This window comes from Hesperophylax consimilis, chromosome 12, assembly GCF_061612785.1.
Source record: "Hesperophylax consimilis isolate HC1 chromosome 12, BYU_Hcon_1.0, whole genome shotgun sequence".
NCBI lineage: Eukaryota > Metazoa > Arthropoda > Insecta > Trichoptera > Limnephilidae > Hesperophylax > Hesperophylax consimilis.
The window spans coordinates 33775564-33793647 of NC_142847.1; the positions used below are offsets into that span (position 1 = coordinate 33775564).

Genomic DNA, 18084 nt, shown 5'->3' on the forward strand with positions numbered 1-18084 from the left:
TTGTATCCCATTATATATATATTTTATATGCTTATTAGTTTGATTTATTTTTTTTACATAGTGTAGTGATCCTAAAATCATTCTCCTCAATAAAAAATATTAATTACCCCATTATTTAATATTTATAATTCAGTTCTACTGTTAAAATAAGGCAACTAATTCATGAATAAATATGGACAGTGTATTTATTTCGTGCAATTAATCTTTTAACAAGTGTAATCAAGTATAACCTAATTATATAAAAACTGTCTCAAATATTTCCATTGTTTGTAGACTGTTTTTAGTAATTATGATTATAATTTGATTTATGTGTATTTCCTGAAGTGTTTGCTTTTTTTAGTGCCGATTACAAAAATACTAATATTTTTGATGTCTCAGAAAAATGCTCAAATAATCAGACTGTCAAAAATTAGATACATGTACAATTTTACAGTCTGCTGTTTTGTCTGTCTTTTCGGAAACAGCGATTTTAAATATGGAGAGCGCTAAACGAAGCAATACACTTTATATTCTTGTCTGGATGAACAACTCGAGATTAACCACATGCACTTTTCTTGCAAAATGGCCACCTTTCGACCAATGCAGAGTCGGAAAAATTCCACGAGATGACCACGGCCGCCGACTCTCCCCCGCGAGGCGGCTTCAAGCTAGACGATGACCGGGAGTTCCCCCCCGTCACCCAGGGCTCCGAATAGGACCCTCAACCCCCTCAGCCCCTTCAGCCCGCGGACTCTGGACTCCCCACCACAGTGTTAAAGACTATCGCCAAACATTGAAATGACAACATTTTGTGCAACAATCATTTTATTATTGAAATTACTTTACCGCTCCTCAACAAAAACAAAAATAGATTTATTTTAACTTATTTTGTGTTTTCTTAAAGGTCTGAATTTCAAAATAGATTCAGTCCGAGAACATTTGGCAAATTAGTAAATGAATTGGATGAAAAAAGTTATCACTGAATAACGTTATTTAAGTGATTCGAGAAGGATTAAAATTGACTTTGTAGGAAATGAATCATTTTGTAATTCAGGCCCGAAATGAAGATCGCGGAGATTTTTAACATCAAAAAGTTCTATATACATATACTGTTATCCCCCTAAAATATATATTTCTGTAGCCACTCTTGGGAAGTCTGCTTTGACATGCTGATGTAATTCATTTTGTTTATGCAGCTGAATAGATTTTTTGGGGGGATTTAAACATTTTTTTGATGTATAACCACTCTGCGCAGTTTTCATTTTGTTTTTGCTTATTATTATTTTTGTTTAATTATCTGAATTGTTTAATAACATAATATAATTGATGATTGTCTTATCAGCTGAATGAGGGCCTCGAGTAAAGTGAAAGACTCGGAGTGGCAGGAATCACCAGTTCATAATATAAACATGTTAATGTTCACTTTACTTGCGGCGCTGTTACACGTGGTTTGTTGTCATCATAATAGTTAAGTATGTGGATGGATCTTCGCAGGGATATCTCAGTAAGGAAGTTTTAGTTAATTCTACTTGGATTATATAAATTTGTCTTGTATAATATGGATCGTAAATGTGTCAGCTAGCGCTAGCAATGTGAATGAATGGATTGTTTTAAACACTTGTGTTTTAAGACTTATGACAAAACTATCATAAAAAAATGTAAATAATTTTAAATTATAATGTAATATTAATAAAATAATGATTAGGTAACAAACACACCTTGTCATTTTGTATCAAGGTGCCACGAATACCTAGTAATAATAACACTTAGAGTTATTATAATATTTCTTATTTTTTCAAGGAAAGCATCCTTTTTTTCTCAGTGTAGTTGCAATCTAAATTCAACGCACTAAATGTAAAAAAAAATTAAGGCTTTTTTTTTCTGCAGATAAAGCTTTTGAGGTTTACTTTTAACAAGTTTATGAATAAAAATCTTATAAAAAGACATGTGATTTAGTTTGCTCTCGGATCTCACGGGATGTATGACTGTGGAATACTTAAGGAAAGGACGGATTAGTTCATCTGTCACTGGAATAAACTTACGCCAGTTCGGAGCAAACATATAACTTCAGAGCTTTCAACAACTATGTAATTTAGACGTTGTGATATGTTATAGATTGCTGTCTGCATGCGCCAAAAAAATAATATATATATATATATATAAAATAGAGGAGTTGTAAATAGTAAAATAGTTGCTCTTAATTATTAAGGAGTGAGAGAGATGCAATGGAAATCATTCGCTACCAATTTGGGGCGGGATTTACATCTTAAATGTTATGAATGTATTTTTTCCTACAAATATTTTGTAACCCTCTTAAATATTTTATTTTGTTGAAAATATCTAATTAAACATTTTATCATGTATTTATTTTTATTAATAAAAATAATGAATACATTGAATGGATTTTTTTCTAAATGCTAAGGTAAAATATTAGGTAGGTTGTAGTTCTTGTAAAAATATAAATAAAATGATCAACGTATCTCTCTTCGACATTAGGTTACCTCTTTGTCTCTGTTGTATCATTTTCAGGATGTTCCTGAAACACAGCATCACTTGTTCACTTTTCTTTTTTCCAAATTCATTCAGAATGGACCAAAATCAGAGTTACCATAATATTTTTAAATTTCCTTCTCGAAAGAGACCCTTTTCAAATTTGTACAACCTTTAATTAATAATATCTACCATTTGGTACAAACTGCGCTTCAAAATTCTATTGTAAATATTTTAAACCATCATATATTTTAAGATAAATCTTGTACAGCAATTTCTATAGATTCTTCCTCTATAATAAAAATATTTAAAAAATGATTTTCAATACATGGCAGACAATTGACACAAGAGTGGGATAATTTCACCAACTCATTTGCAGTTTTTAAGGCTTTTTTCTTTACTGTTTTAATCACCTCTGTAGTTGCTAAATTGGCAGCCATTATAATAAGTTAATTCTTTAGCTTGATTTCTTATTGAAGCCTTGTAGACTCCACCTTTTTATGTTCAGTATCTAATTTATTAGTTTATTTGTCCTGTAACTGTACATAGACCTCTTAACCTAACTTTGTCCCAAGCTTCGTCAACAGACGCTAATTATTGGTATTGAGGTGCAGTACATTGTGTATGTATGTTATATTTTGCTGCTCATGTGTTGCAAAAAAAAAGAAATAAAATTTTTACACAAAACTGAATAATGTATTTTTATTATTCTTGGTTGACGTGATTACTTCATTGCTTATGAATATTTCATTGTTATGACATGTAATAAAATAATGATGTGGTTTTATTTCCAATACGGGGTTTCTGCTTGATAGCGAGGAGGTATTATGTGAAAGATGAATCAATATTGACATGACATTTTATAACTCTAAACCCCAAAGCAGTACTAACAGCTACAGCATGGCGTATGTTCAAACTTATTTATTGATATTTATCAATAGAGACCGGATTATATGCATTTGCATATTTGCATATGCAAATGCATATTTAGACCCTTTTCAGCGGTAGTTGCATATTTTAGCAAATAATTTGAGATCTTGCATATTTACGCTTGATATCGTTCAGATGCCTCACATAGCGACACTATAGACGTTAGATAGCAAGGCGTGCGGCCAGCGAAGCTGAGCGAAGAACTGATAACTGATCTTACTGATCGCTACGGCCGGCGGCCGGAGGGGGGGGGGGGGGGGAACCTCTCTCATCTTCGCCTGCGCTCGCGCCTACTCGGCTTTATTCGGCTAATTGCCGAAAACAATTCATTCATTCGTATGAGGGGTGATTTGGTATATTTTTATGGTAATTCAGTGAATTGCGAATTTTGTTTTTGACTGGTCGCACGCGCTGTTCTTTAGAGTTTCGTCTAGTGTTTTGTTTGTTTGCACAAAGTTGTACATTGTGAAAGTGAACCATGCCCCCTGATAAAAAAGTGCCCATACGTGGATAGCTGAATATCCTGGAATATTTACATACGACGGAAAAGTTTTATACTGCCGAGTTTGCGAGAAAAACATTTCTAGCACAAAAAAGTTCCAAATAGACCAGCATGTCAAAACCAGTGTTCATATCGCAGGAGTGCAGAAGAAGGGCCCACGACAACAAGTTTTTACAGTGGCAAGTAGCAGTAACAGTGAAGTAACCTCCAAAGGTAAACAACAAAATCACTTTAGCATGGATCTATGTGAAGCATTTCTTGCAAGCAATATCCCTCTATACAAACTGACAAATCCTGCCTTGAAGGATTTTCTCAAAAAATATTGCCTAAATCAAAATATACCGGATGAATCTACTTTACATAAAAATTACATACCATCAATTTATCTACATGTGCTGGAAGAAATACGCAATGAACTCAAGGATAACATCATATGGATTTCAGCTGACGAAACCACCGACACTTGCGGCCGTTACATTGCAAATTTGATTGTTGGTGCATTAAAACTTGAACCTTCACCTTCCTATTTGGTGGCCTGCAGAGAACTTGAAAAGGCAAATCATTCTACGATCGCCAGATTTGTGAATGAGGGTATAAAAAAAAATTTTCCTGAATCTTCTGCGGTTGAAAATGTGTATCTGTTGCTCTCAGATGCTGCCCCCTATATGATCAAAGCCCTCCAAGTATTTTATCCCAATTTGATTCATGTGACGTGTTTTGCTCACGGAATTCACAGACTCGCCGAAGAAGTGAGATCCACGTTTGCGAATGTAAATAACCTGATTTCATCAGCAAAGAAAGTGTTTCTTAAGGCGCCTGCTCGTATAAAGGCCTACAAAGAAAAACTGCCAAATATCCCTTTACCTCCTGAGCCAGTAATAACACGTTGGGGTACATGGATCGAAGCTGCGATGTTTTACCATGAACATTTTGAAGCCATCAAGGGTGTTATCAATGACTTCGATAGTGCAGAGGCTTTGGCAGTTTTCCAGTGCAAAGAATCGTTTGACGACGCCAGTATTAAAAAAACCTAGCTATGATTACCACTCATTTCGCCTACATACCTGCAAGTATAAAAACGCTTGAAACTCATGGATTGGCGTTGAATGCATCTATTCTGGTTATGAAGGAAATTCGCCTTATGAATTCCTCGTTGCCAAAGCTATTCCCGAGTAAACTCAAAGGAAAATTTGAAAACATACTGAATAATAACCCAGGGTTTGAACCTTTGTGCCAAATTGATAACTTCATCAACGGGGCAGGTGAAATTTAGCCCGGAACAATAAGTTAAAAAATCGCACCCAAATTTAAATTCTGTCCAGCCACATCAGTAGACGTAGAACGTTCCTTTTCCGCTTACAAAAATATATTAAGCGATCGTAGACACAATTTGTCTACAGAACATTTAGAACAGTACTTAGTCATATACGTTTTTAAAGGTAAATTCTAAATTTTATTGTTAAATACATTTTATAATTGATATTTTCGAAAATATAATTGTTATCCTTGAGAACTAATAGCTTACTAAAATAAAAAAAAATGTAAAAATACGACTTCCTGTATTATTTCATGTTGCATATTTTGACCCTTTTTATGGATTTTCGTGCATATTTTAGCTATTTTTATTGCATATTTGCATGCATATTTTGGGCTATTTTTGTTGCATATAATCCGGTCTCTATTTATCAATAACTAGCTGACACGTACCCGGCCTTGCTGGGGGTTATCCTTAGGAGATAAACATATACCATGATGGACTTTTCTGTAGGCGTTTATAAGATATACAATTCTGTAGTACATCATTTTGATGTATCTCCTAAGGTTTAGACAGTGTTAGCAATGTAGTTGCCGAAAATATTTTTTTACATTATAAAACATCGACTATTCTCTACTTTCTATAAATATAATATGCACCTATTACATATGTAAACCTTCCGGAAGAAATTCTCTAAATGTAGTTTAGAAGAGCTAAGCGCACAAACAAATGCGAATTTATTTTACACTATCTAGAGATACAGATTGCGATCGGCACAGTGGAATGGTTAAGACTGGGCGAATGAGCATGTGAGTTTAACCAAATACCCTATAATATTAACCTTCCAGCGTTGAGAAATTTCCCTTGAGCGGGCGCTTGTTGTAAATTTTACGTCATCGAGTTTTCTCCATGTAAGTGGTGTTTTCTCTATAAAAATGTTAGGGAATTTCTTTAAGGTTATGAAAAATGATAATAGGCAGCACTTAAAAAAAAGTCTTGTCTAGTAATAATTTGTACCCTGAAGATGCTTGAGTAAAGCGAAACCGGTCGGTTCAAAAAATTATTGAAAACTCGTGGTTTTAAAACAAAAAGTATTGTATTTCATTTTAAATATCGCACACCTAGATAAAGGGTAGCACAACTCGAAATAATTCAAAATTGAGTTATTGCGACTTTCGGAATCTGCGTCGAAAATTACACAAACTACCAAGACACCTGTTTTAAATCTCCATCAATAATAAGGGGAAGGTGCTGTCAATACGCACAAAGACTGGATTATTTCGACTTACTTTTGTATTCGTGATTAACTGCAGTCATAAAGCGTGAATTATTTTAGTTGATTTGGTATTCGTGATTGAACCTGTCTTGTTTCTCGGGCGTTCTACATATCAACTCCACATACTCCGGTTTTGTTTACAAAAGTAAGTAATTTTAATTTTACTAATTCATAATAGTTGATTAATTTGAGTTGATAAAATTATTAAACAATGATTTAGTCACGAATACTAAAATAACACGAAATTAATTAATAAACAAGTGATACGTGTATTTAATGATAAGTAATTGAGCAAATAAATATCCTAGTAAAATAACATACAACATTATATAAAAATATTTTTAATCGGTCACATAAAAATCGAGTAAAATGTTTTTTGCTGTTCCTGAAAAAAGAGGTATTTTGAGTTGTACTACTCTTCATCTGGGTGTGCGATATGTCAAACCACAAAGTGATTGCTTTCTACAATACATAATAATAAAATAAAAATATTTGACTTTCTCTGAACGCCGCGTTTTGGAAAGCTTCTATTTTCTTTTTCTGTTATCGGTTCAACTGCCCGACCGTAATTCACTTTGATCCCGTAATTCAGCACTTATATATTGCGGTAAATGATTGACATTTGATTTGATTTGACTAGCATATCTCGAAGCTCGACGCTTACGACTAAGTGGTAAGAGTGGGGGAAGCGATAAGGCGCGTCTGTCGTAAATTTTACGACAGCGCGCCCGCTGGATGGTTAATAATACGTCCAACCCCATTGTTCAGTATATTGCCATTGACATTCCTCCTTCCAATAGCGGCAAATTCAATTTATTTAGTATTTGGTGGGGGTTTTTTACGCTTTCTATATATTTTTTTTAATGTTGATTAAAAATACATGTGAAAATGTTCCAAAATGTAAGTACTGTGTGTGCAGTTTTCATATGGTAATAATTACAAACACTTGTTGGTTCAAAGTCCTTTTCAGGATGCCAAAAAAACGTTCACAGGTTAGTTCAGTGAAATATAATATGAGTTTGTAAAATCCTAGCAAATAAAATGTTAGGACGGGTTGTTTCGGAGAATTTGAACAATTCATCTTTTTTTTTTTTTTTTTTATATTTTTTTATTTTTTTTTATATCCACACAGGAGGCCCTGAAGAAAATAATTTCCCTCAGGGCCTATGTCATCTTTGGGGATGCTGTGTGGAGGGTCTTTTTGTGGAGAGGAAGGAGTGAACATGGGTCTTGAAGAGTCCCATGTTGTAGGAGGGAGGAAACACAGAGGCCGGCAGTTCGTTCCACAGCCGAGCTGTTGAACTTAAGAACGAATCGTAGAAGCGACCCGTTCTCATGTGACAAGTGTCAACTGTGTACAAATGTTGGGCGCGCGTTTGGCGTGTATCCCGACTACGCACCGGTGCCGAAGGGATCAATGACGCTAGTTCCTCAGAGCATCTTCCATTGTAATACCGATAGAACAAGGACAGCATACCTACCTGACGCCTGTGCTCTAAAGATTGCAGTCCGTTTGTTAAGATTGGGGAATCTATCAAACGGACCGCCCGTTTCTGCACAGAGTCAAGGGTTTTTTTCAGGTATTTTGGGGCTCCAGACCAGAGATGGCTGCCAAATTCGACAGTAGGGCGCACTTGCGATTTGTACAGGGTGAGCAGTTGTGTACTATTAAAGTATCTGCGGGCCCTGTACAGTACGCCCAGCTTCTGAGAGGCCAACTTTACTCTAGCTTCGATGGAGCCCCCGTACCTGAGCTGGTCACTTATAGTTACACCAAGCATATCAATGGAAGGCCTGTTCGGAAGATTGCTTCCGTTGAAGGAGACTAGATTATCATTTGGATCCCTTTTAGACGTAATCAGACAGGATTGGGTCTTTGAAACATTAAATTCGACGAGATTATTTTTACCCCAGGAGGAAATACTCTCGAGATAACCGTCCATTCTCTGCTTCAAAGCCCTCCGAGCCGTTGGAGTTTGTGTGCCCTTTGGGGGCTTGTCAAACAAAAAGCTATCATGAACTGTACTGTCATCCGCGTAACAGTGAATCGGTGCACATGTCAAAAGGTCATTGATGTGCAACAAAAACAAAGTCGGAGACAGAACCGATCCCTGTGGGACGCCAGCATTTATGGAGTGCGAGGAAGAGGTGAAACCGTCAGCAACCGCCTGAATCGACCTATCCCTTAAAAAGTCAGCAATCCACGTACACAGGGATGCGGGAAGTCCGTAAGAATGCAATTTGTTGACAAGTCCTCGGTGCCAGACCCGGTCAAAGGCCTTGGATATGTCTAGTGCGACCGTTTGGGTCTCACCGTGACGTTCCAGGCACCGCCCCCAAACATGCGTCACATAAGCGAGAAGATCACCGCACGAGCGGTTCCGCCGGAATCCGTATTGACGGTCGTTGATAATTTTGTTCTTCTCGAGGTATGTGAGCAGTTTGTCGTTGATCACACGTTCCATCACTTTGGACAGAACTGATGTGATCGCTATGGGGCGGTAGTTGGCCGGGTTGGAGCGGTCACCTTTCTTGGGAATAGGGTGAATTACCGCTTTTTTCCAACCAGAGGGCACAGTGCCACACTTCAGGGACATTTTGAAGAGCTTTGTCAAAACTGGAACTATTTCCGCAGCACACCTCTGCAATACCAGGGCAGGTATTCCATCAGGTCCACTAGCTTTGTTAACATCGAGCCCCCGTATGACGTGGAGTACATCCCGATGCCGGATCCTCAGCTTTTTCATATAGAAGCCGCAGTGAGGAACCGACGGCGGAACAGCACCCCCGTCGTCGAGGGTCGAGTTTTCCGCAAACATTTTCCCTAAAAGGTTTGCCTTTTCGGTGGCGGTGTTTGCTAGTGAGCCGTCAGGTCTGGTAAGAGGTGGCAAACTGGGTTTGCAAAAATTTCGACCTATTGAGCCCGCAAGCGACCAGAATGCTCTGCTGCCATGCGGGCAGGCAGCCAGCTTTTTGCTGATCTGCAGGTCGTGTTCGAATTTTGACCTATTGATGATTCTCTTGCATTCCTTTGCCGATTTGTTGTATGCTGATCTGCTTTCGGGCGTTCGAGATGTGTTGTAGGCTCGGTAAGCCGCGTTTTTTCGTCGAACTGCTTCGGAGCATTGTCGACTGAACCACGGCTTTGAGCCCACACCAGTTTCTTTAGTAGTCGATTGTATGAAGCCATCCATCGCCGATTTGATGACTTCACCAATCTCCTGGGCACATCTTGAAGGGTCCGAAGTCCGAAAACAAACAGCTGACCACGGAAAAGCATTGAAATGGGCCCGCATACCGAACCAATCTGCTGACCTATAGTGCCACACTTTTCTCCTCAGCCTCTCATTGGTTGGTCTGAGGCTAACGGGGATTGATGTCGTCACTAGGCAGTGGTCAGATGATCCCAGAGGCGCTGTGACGTCAATCTTATAACCGTGTGGCACAGTAGTTAAGAATAGGTCTAACAGATTGGAGCGGTGAGTCTGGACATCAGGAACCCTTGTAGGCTCCTGAACCAATTGCTCTAATCCGTAGCAAATGGCAAAGGATTCCGCCTGTCGGCCAGCCGAGTCCGTTGGGCCTGAGAACTTCAACCATGGTTCGTTATGAACGTTGAAGTCCCCCAGAACAACAAACTCGGCCGAAGGGTAGCGGGGCAAGAGATCATCAATAGTATCGCTCAAATGTTTGAAGAGCTCGGAAGTGTCTGATTCGCTATGGTTCGGTGAGCGGTATAGACATGCGTAGAATCTTGCCGTACTGGCAAGATTGACGCGCACCCACATTACGTCGAATCTGGAGTTTTCCAGACTCAATAGTCGCACACAGTTGACGTCAGCTCGACTATAGAGGCAGACTCCTCCTTTCAGTCGGAATTTGCTTGCGAGGGTAAAGCCCGGGCAGTCCAGATAGGAGGAGTCTGGCGGCTCGGCTATCTGAGTTTCGGATAGGAAAAGAAGGTTGGGACGTTGGGACAAAAGATGGTGATGGACGGAATTTAAATTTGTGTGCAGGCCGCGAATGTTGGCAAAATTTACCAACAGTTTTGGCCCGCACCGGGGACGCCTGCTACTCGCCGCTGTAAAGATGTTATGTTTGTTTTTATGTATATTCATGAAAGGGTATGAAGTGAAAGGAAGGTCTGGAATGGAAAGGTGTGAGGGGTGGGTAGGAATATGGGGTTCAGGCTGTCCAGGAGTGATGAGCGTTTGGTTCCAGCCCACCCACTGCGGTGCTAGGCGATAGGCTGGGAGAGTCCGGCTGGAGAGGGCATCCAATGCGCCCCAAACGCTGCTGCTGGGTCCCCTCCGGTCACGAACCGGCACAACAGCAGTGGCGGGGTTTTTACACTCGCTGATGGGGCAGCCCACCCTTAGTCGTGAGCCTGAGGGTCGGGCCCCTGTACTATCGAGCGGCCCGGACAGCGGTAACCGGTTGTAAAGGGTCTCCCTCAACCAGCATCTCCCAACCGGCCCGCCACGCAGAAGGTGGGCCGACGCACCCGCCACCAAGACCTGGGCAAACCTTAACCCATGAACCCGGGCACCCCTGCTAAGTCACCAAACGTAGCGAACCACTTGGGGTGACCTGTGGCAGAGGTGTTGGTCATCCAATAAATGGTTCCCAGGGCGGCGGTACCCATTCCCGCCTACCAAATTGTAGTCATCTAATTTCAACGTTCATTTTCGGGTTATGTGAAAGACTTATTCAAGTTCTGTTTGTATATCATTGTAGGCTAGTTGCTTGACAAAACTGAAATAAAAACAGAACTTGAAAAAATCTTTCACAGAACTTGAAAATGAACGTTGAAATTTGATGAATTGTTCAGATTCTCCGAAACAACCCGTCCTTACTGTTTACTTAATCAATGACAAAATCTGCAAAAAGTATAATTTGTGGAAAAATCATCATTCTTATGGACATAAATGCAAAGCTTGGGTTCGAACTTTGAAAGCCGTTTTCTCTGGTTCTATGGCGCCGAAGGGACTGAAATTTTGGGTTCATACATAGAATTATGGTCTGAAGTGGAATCAATGACAAAATTCTAGTAAAGTAGCATTTATATAAAATGACAAGACTTGGGTTCGACCTTTGAAACGGGTTTCTCTAGTTCTATAACACCGAACGGACAGAAACTTTTGGATTCGTAGGTCTGTAGTATGTAGTGGAATTGATGACAAAATCTGCAAAAAGTGGCATAAATGTAAGACTTGGGTTCGAACTTTGAAAGCCGTTTTCTCTGGTGCCGAACGGACTGAAATTTTGGATTTGTACAATCAAAACCTGGCAATTCAGATCTTGTGCTTGGCAAAGAAATTTCCTCTATCTACGTAGCTTTGAAGTTGTGTTGATTGCGGAAAGAATCCTCGCTCGATAGGCGCCAAGTATCCCTTAAAATGTATTTCTTTGTTTTGAATATTATTTCTCTCGTTTTTTGGCATCGACATATTTTTGTAAATATTTTGCAACATATAGCATTTAAGTCGAAGTTCAAACGATTTTTAAGGTAGGTATTAAATAAATGCATACACATCAGCATAGAAATCTTTATTTTTCTAGTCATACAAAATTAGAATCCTAATTTTTGACTGTCGCTTCGCAACTAAGCGAGTGTGACGTCATTACAAACATACGTACAATGTGCGATTTCAAAAAAATACATAAAATAACAATCTTCTAAATATGTAAACAATATTTTCAAATAAAAATAAATAATGATTTTGAAATAGAATTTTTTTTTTCGGCAATTGAGCAGAAATGCACACTGGGTTAAAAATAACAGAAGCTATCTTTTACCAAGTTGATAAAAAAATATGTTGGCTGTACAAATTATGTTTATAAGAAAAAAAAAACTAATTCAAATTATAATTAACAAAATTAATTTTTGACAACATAGCAATAATTTATTTGTTGTCTATGTGCATATGTTGTTGTCTATGCGCACATGTTAAGGTCAAAAACATTATAAAGTTAGTACTTTTGGACACCAAACTGTTTCTTTCCAGCTGAGGTACTATATCACATAATCTGGATATATTCTTAAATATACAATTAGGAGCGTTGTTTGGATATTTCTTATTGCCAAGAGCGGCAATTAACCTAGTTCAATCCGACACAGATTCAATGCGAATTATGTGTAATTTTTTTGATAGATTAGATTTAGACTTTTGAAAAGATAGAATCTGCTACTTGGATGTGTAGCTGGCGGCAATAAGGGATCATTCTGTGAATAGAAGCTATTTTTATAAAAACAGAATGCTGCAGATTTCACAGCCATTATTAAACACCTTTAATGCAGGGAATATAGGATGTTTTTTGTTTTGTATTTATTGCTAATACAATAATGCATAATTATATTAAATACATTCTTTTATATGCTGGGCATGCAATGGGGTGGTCTTTTAGAAGAAAAAACAACTAAACATGAGATCAGGGATCATAATTCATAATAGGTGTGTATAAACAATAATAATTGCAGAATGGACAGATTATTAACAAATTTAAATTCACTATTATTTATTCAAATGATACAAATCATATGAGAATTATCATGTCAATAACAATCTCCCCTACAAATACATATAGTATAATCAGTGATGATGTTTCAAAGCATTTATTTTTACAATAAAATAATGATTGCTAAGCGAGTGTACAAGCATTCTCTAATATCTTTACTAAGATTTATTATAATCCGTTGTACACTAAAAAGGATTAACATAATAATATTGTCAATGAATAAACAAACCTCCCAAATTCCAAAAAAATGATCAAATAATTTGAATAAGTATATAGGCAAAGAAAATAATATCACACAGCGAATCATAGAGGAGACAATATAATAAATAGAATTAAATTAATGTCATAATCGACACACACATGTATCCAATGCTCTATGTAAGTTTTTGTTTATGTAAAAGCAGGGCTGTCCATTAAAAATGTGTATTTGAAAGGTATTGTTTATCCATGGGCGGTATTGTGTTTAAACTAAATCAAATGCTCAAAATAAACCCCTAAGAGAGAAATAACATGAAATTTAAAAAAAAAACATAATTTGTATAGATTTAGAATTAAGCGGAGACAAACCTGTCAATGCAGAATTTGGCCCTTATCTCCAATATTCTGCATTCATTAGGTTTTTTCAGCTAGGTGGGGGAATAAGTTCGATAAACAATGTAATTTTCATACAGAATAAAGTGGTTTTCGCCGATACATAGATATCAATGTTGTTCCCCAAAGGACAGGAAGTGATAACCATAATTGAGCCCTTATGCGGAAAGACAGCATTATCGAAATAACACTGTTTTTGTGCAAATCCATTCAAATCACGCGCCATTGTTAACACCAAATATCGTTTTAAAATCTCACAGAATCTCTACAGACAAAGTAGGCATATTTGCATTTTATTATGGTGATAATATTTTATTTCTGCATGGTGTTAATTATTTGAATTTTTTGATTTATGGAATATTATTTTTTTGTCTTTTACGCTAATTGCTCTCAAAAGTTTATCAATAAATTGAAATACCTCATTATATAAATATTTATTTGACATTCGATATACAGGGTGTATCGGCACTAACCCGACAAACTTTAACCAGCTATTCCTTAGCACATTTGGAGTAAAAAATGTTATGGGCACTTTGCTGTCCGGTAGCATTTTTTTTTCAATTAAAAACAAAAAAAAATAAAATTTCCACACTACATCACTGTCATTGGGATTGCGTTTCATGTTCAACAGCTGTTATAAGCAAGTATGTCAAAAAGCGTCTTCGCTCTTTCGCACACACTAAATAATAATAGTTAAAAATGAGACGAATGGTGCCGTGCCATTTCGCTGTGCTTGTAAAAGTGCGCCAATATAGGTACACACGTGCATTATTCAACGGAATTCGAATAAAATATTTGCCAGAAGGGTTTTCAAGCTTTGACAAAGGATAAAACAGTGGTGACATGTGGTGAAAATATGAATAATAAATTTTTTATTAAAAAAAAAACGTTACCGGACAGCAAAGTGCACATAAGATTTTTTACTCCAAATATGCTAAGGAATAGCTGGTTAAAGTTTGTCGGGTACGTGCCGATACACCCTGTATACATATACGCTTAGTACATTCAAATGAAATGTTTAACAGCCAATATCTCACAACACACTTTTTCACATAATGCAATTTTTCCGCATAAGGGTTCAATTCTTATTAATTTGTGCAAAATGTTGACCAATTATAGTTCCTTTCCAATGATGATTATTTCATTGAAGAATGGACAAATAATCATTCAGATTGCAATGGATCCCTCTCGCTCACTAGTAGTTCACTGTTTGAAGGAATTTTATACAAAAGCTAAGAACCTTATTTGATCAGCTCTCAATAAGTTTTGGTGTGGGATTTATCATTCTGTATAAATAGCAAAAAGTATTGTTTTCTTACAACAATGGTTCAGAATATGTATAAAAATACCCAAATACTTAGGCAATGCGCCCTCTTCGCAGTTGGGTTTGCTATGATTTAATATTTGGGGGAAATTTAACCATTTGAAGACGTCTCTGCAGGAATCCTCACATCGCATTTCTGAAAGCACACAACAATATTTATTATTGATACAATATTAATGGCCACAAATCAGAAAAAAAAAATTAAGTGACTCTTTGATCTTTCTTGTCGGACGGTTTTGTGTTCCCAATTAGATCACTTTACCTCTTGTGCAGCAAGAAATTATTTCTCTAAAAGATGAAAATCCACCTTTGCCTGCTGTCCCGCGGTCAGGTAAGGAATAGACATAAACCGAGTGCTGTAAGACCCTGCACAGAAAATTAAAGTTCACTAAAGTAATGTAACCGTTTGCAGTGCAGCAATCGTGGGACTTTTCTCCCCAGGGTCTTATGGTTTATGTCCATTCCTTACCCCTACCAACCCATGGGATGGCGGGCTTTATTTTTGTAATCAAAGATTGAAACAAGGAATAAATCAATTACATTTTTATAATAGTGTTGCACAATGAGATCATTGCAAAACACCAACATACAACAGGCAAGCCCTGGGCGGCCGTGTTATGGCAATATGAAGTATCTATAGATACAGCATTTTGAAATTACAGCGCTCATGCCATTCCATCACATGAAATTACTTTTATTTATTTAATGTGGTTACTTCCCAAGGAGTTGACGATGGCACAATGCTGTAAATCTAAAAAAGAACACTTCTGTTATGACAGTGTTATGCAACTTAAAATACAGCATTCTGTCAGGACAACCCCACAAATATGCTGTTTTGCCATTACAATGCGGTTGCCGTGTGGGAGTTTGAGTTACAGGGTATTTGCATGTTGCGTGATATGTCAATATAAATAAATATACTTGTATATTTTTTAACAGCATTTTAAATGAAGGGTCAATCTAAACTTTCACCAAAATTGAAAGTATTACTACTCTTACTTTGCGAGGAACGTAACAAAATGTTAAAAAAAGTTTAAAGTCGTTTATCTCAAAACTAGCTTTTTGGAGATACAGCATATTGACACATCAGGCGACACCCACCATTACAAAGTGGGGCTAACCTTTTAGAACAGAGCCCAATAGCAGTTCTGTCATCTTCATCACGGCGCATCATCCCAGTAAGAGATGCGGCCTCCTCCACTGACTGTAATCCTAGCAGTTCACCTTTATTCTTTCACGCAGCCTATCCACCTAAAGCTGGGTCTGCCTCTGCGGCTACACTTACGTCTTAATACCAGATCAGTATATCAATATTATAATATAGTTATAGTTACCTGGGCAGTACGCATATCTCGCAGGTGTCCTTGTGAGGGGGGTTGTGGTAGGTGCAGTGTGGGCAGGTCCACACCGGCCCATCGTCTATCCCGGGCATGGAGCCTGAAGCCAGGTCAGCACTGAAAATTATTATTCATATCGGTTAAACTCTACCTACAATAAGTATCGTTTACTAACTTTCAACAGAAATTACTTTGTGTCGATCGCTTTGTCCCAAAACGAACAATCACCACACAAAAATAATAATTTTACATGGAATTCAGAGTAAACCAAAAATATATTAAAAGAATCATGAACATAAGGATTGGAAGGCTCCGCACAAGAGTCCCAACTACTCGCAGCCAATTCATTCATTCATCGCAGACATTCCCAATTGGGGTATGTTTTGAGACTGTAGGAAGTACTGAAGGAAAAAGGAAGGTTGGGATGTACCTGCCTATTCAGATCTGGTCTATTTCAAGCAATGTTTCAATTCTGAATGGTGGTCATTCGTCGAAGCAAAACTGAAAGCATCTTCCACTCTTGAACTTGCCAGATATATACCTATTGTATCCTATTTTTTAAATGAATTAATTTTGAAATAACACAAATTAATTAAAGAAAATTTACTTGCGCATTCTGGGATTTGAACTTGCAACCTCCAGATTCGGAGGACCTCCTTAACAACCTTTCAAATAAGAATTAATTGTGAGAAAACACAAATGAACATTTTGAGCATCCTGCTGCTCTGGAGACAGAACAATGGTTAGTTAATCAGTTAGTCAGTGAAATGAGATGATGTGTCAACTGACTGTGTGTGGTGCTCAGTGGCAGCGATGAGCTGCTCCACGGTGGCCCAGTGGTCGGAGTGGCGCCACGTGTTGGCCTGTTCTGCGTCCCCCGCCCGCACAGCCGCCAGCAGCCCCGACATGTGCGGCAGCATGGGCAACGCCTCCATACTGGCGATGTACAGCAGCAGGTGGAAGTCCGACATCGCCTGCGAGGGAACATTCAAATACATTAATAAATGAGTTCTATTCAAACTTCGCCACATTTGACGAAATGGGCGAAAAGGATCGTCTGAACAAAAAAGTCCCAAATTATGTATACAATTTATTCAAAGAAATGTCACCATCTCAATAATTTTTTGAAACTTTCTCCAGGACAATAGGTACCATGATGTGGGATTAGTAAATGTTAATATAACCCCAACTGTGTTAAAGTAAGACATAAATAGTTAATACAGTATAAGTTGTATTAGTTGTTACACTCGGTAAAGCTCGCTCTTGCTCTTGCTCTCTCTCTCTCTCATCTCACATCCTTATATTAATTATTTCGATTTGACAGCTCATAGCAGGAACCACGACCATACAAACTCTGGCGGGATAATAAAGTAGTATCCACCACGGACACTACCTTAAACCAGAATGTAACACACAAATTTACAGACAGAAAAAATGCCAAATGGTGGAGTTAAAACAAAACTATTATCACATTAATCACACCTTGAATTGTATTAACACACTTCGGCCGGGAAAGGTAGTTCTACCTTTTGCACCGGCCTCATTTCAATGGCAGAAAAGATGGAATTATTCAATGTTTTTACAGGAATATTATATACCAATCTCTGTGTAAATGTCGCATTTATATGTACGTACATAATATATTTAACATATTTTTAACCTATCACTTCGCAAAAATATCTTTCCGGAAATGTGGAAACTAACGAAAGTAACGCCTATACATAAAAAAGGAAAAAAGTCAGAAATAGATAATTGCAGACCTGTAGCTGTGTTGTCAGCACCCGCAAAACTTTTAGAAACCATAATTTATTCACAGATATATAACCAAACAAAACACGCACTCACCGAAAATCAGCACGGATTTCGTCCCACACTGTCACC

The 18084-nt window shown here is 37.7% G+C and overlaps 2 protein-coding genes across 4 annotated transcripts in view; one reads left to right on the plus strand and one right to left on the minus strand.

Moving 5' to 3' along the window:
- Nucleotides 1-3164, plus strand: part of Atg18a (Autophagy-related 18a) — a 93514-nt gene extending 90350 nt beyond the window's left edge. For all 3 annotated transcript variants that reach the window (XM_089638354.1, XM_089638356.1, XM_089638357.1), the window contains one exon: nt 586-3164. In XM_089638354.1, the coding sequence (XP_089494480.1) occupies nt 586-695 (110 nt within the window). In that variant the 3' untranslated portion in view covers nt 696-3164. The remainder of the gene's footprint in view (nt 1-585) is intronic.
- An 8816-nt stretch (nt 3165-11980) lies between these two features.
- Nucleotides 11981-18084, minus strand: part of Npl4 (nuclear protein localization 4) — a 60584-nt gene continuing 54480 nt past the window's right edge. The window contains exons 10-12 of the mRNA XM_089638365.1: nt 16993-17177; nt 16201-16320; nt 11981-15002 (exon numbers count right to left, since the gene is read on the minus strand). Of these exons, the coding sequence (XP_089494491.1) occupies nt 14990-15002; nt 16201-16320; nt 16993-17177 (318 nt within the window). The 3' untranslated portion in view covers nt 11981-14989. The remainder of the gene's footprint in view (nt 15003-16200; nt 16321-16992; nt 17178-18084) is intronic.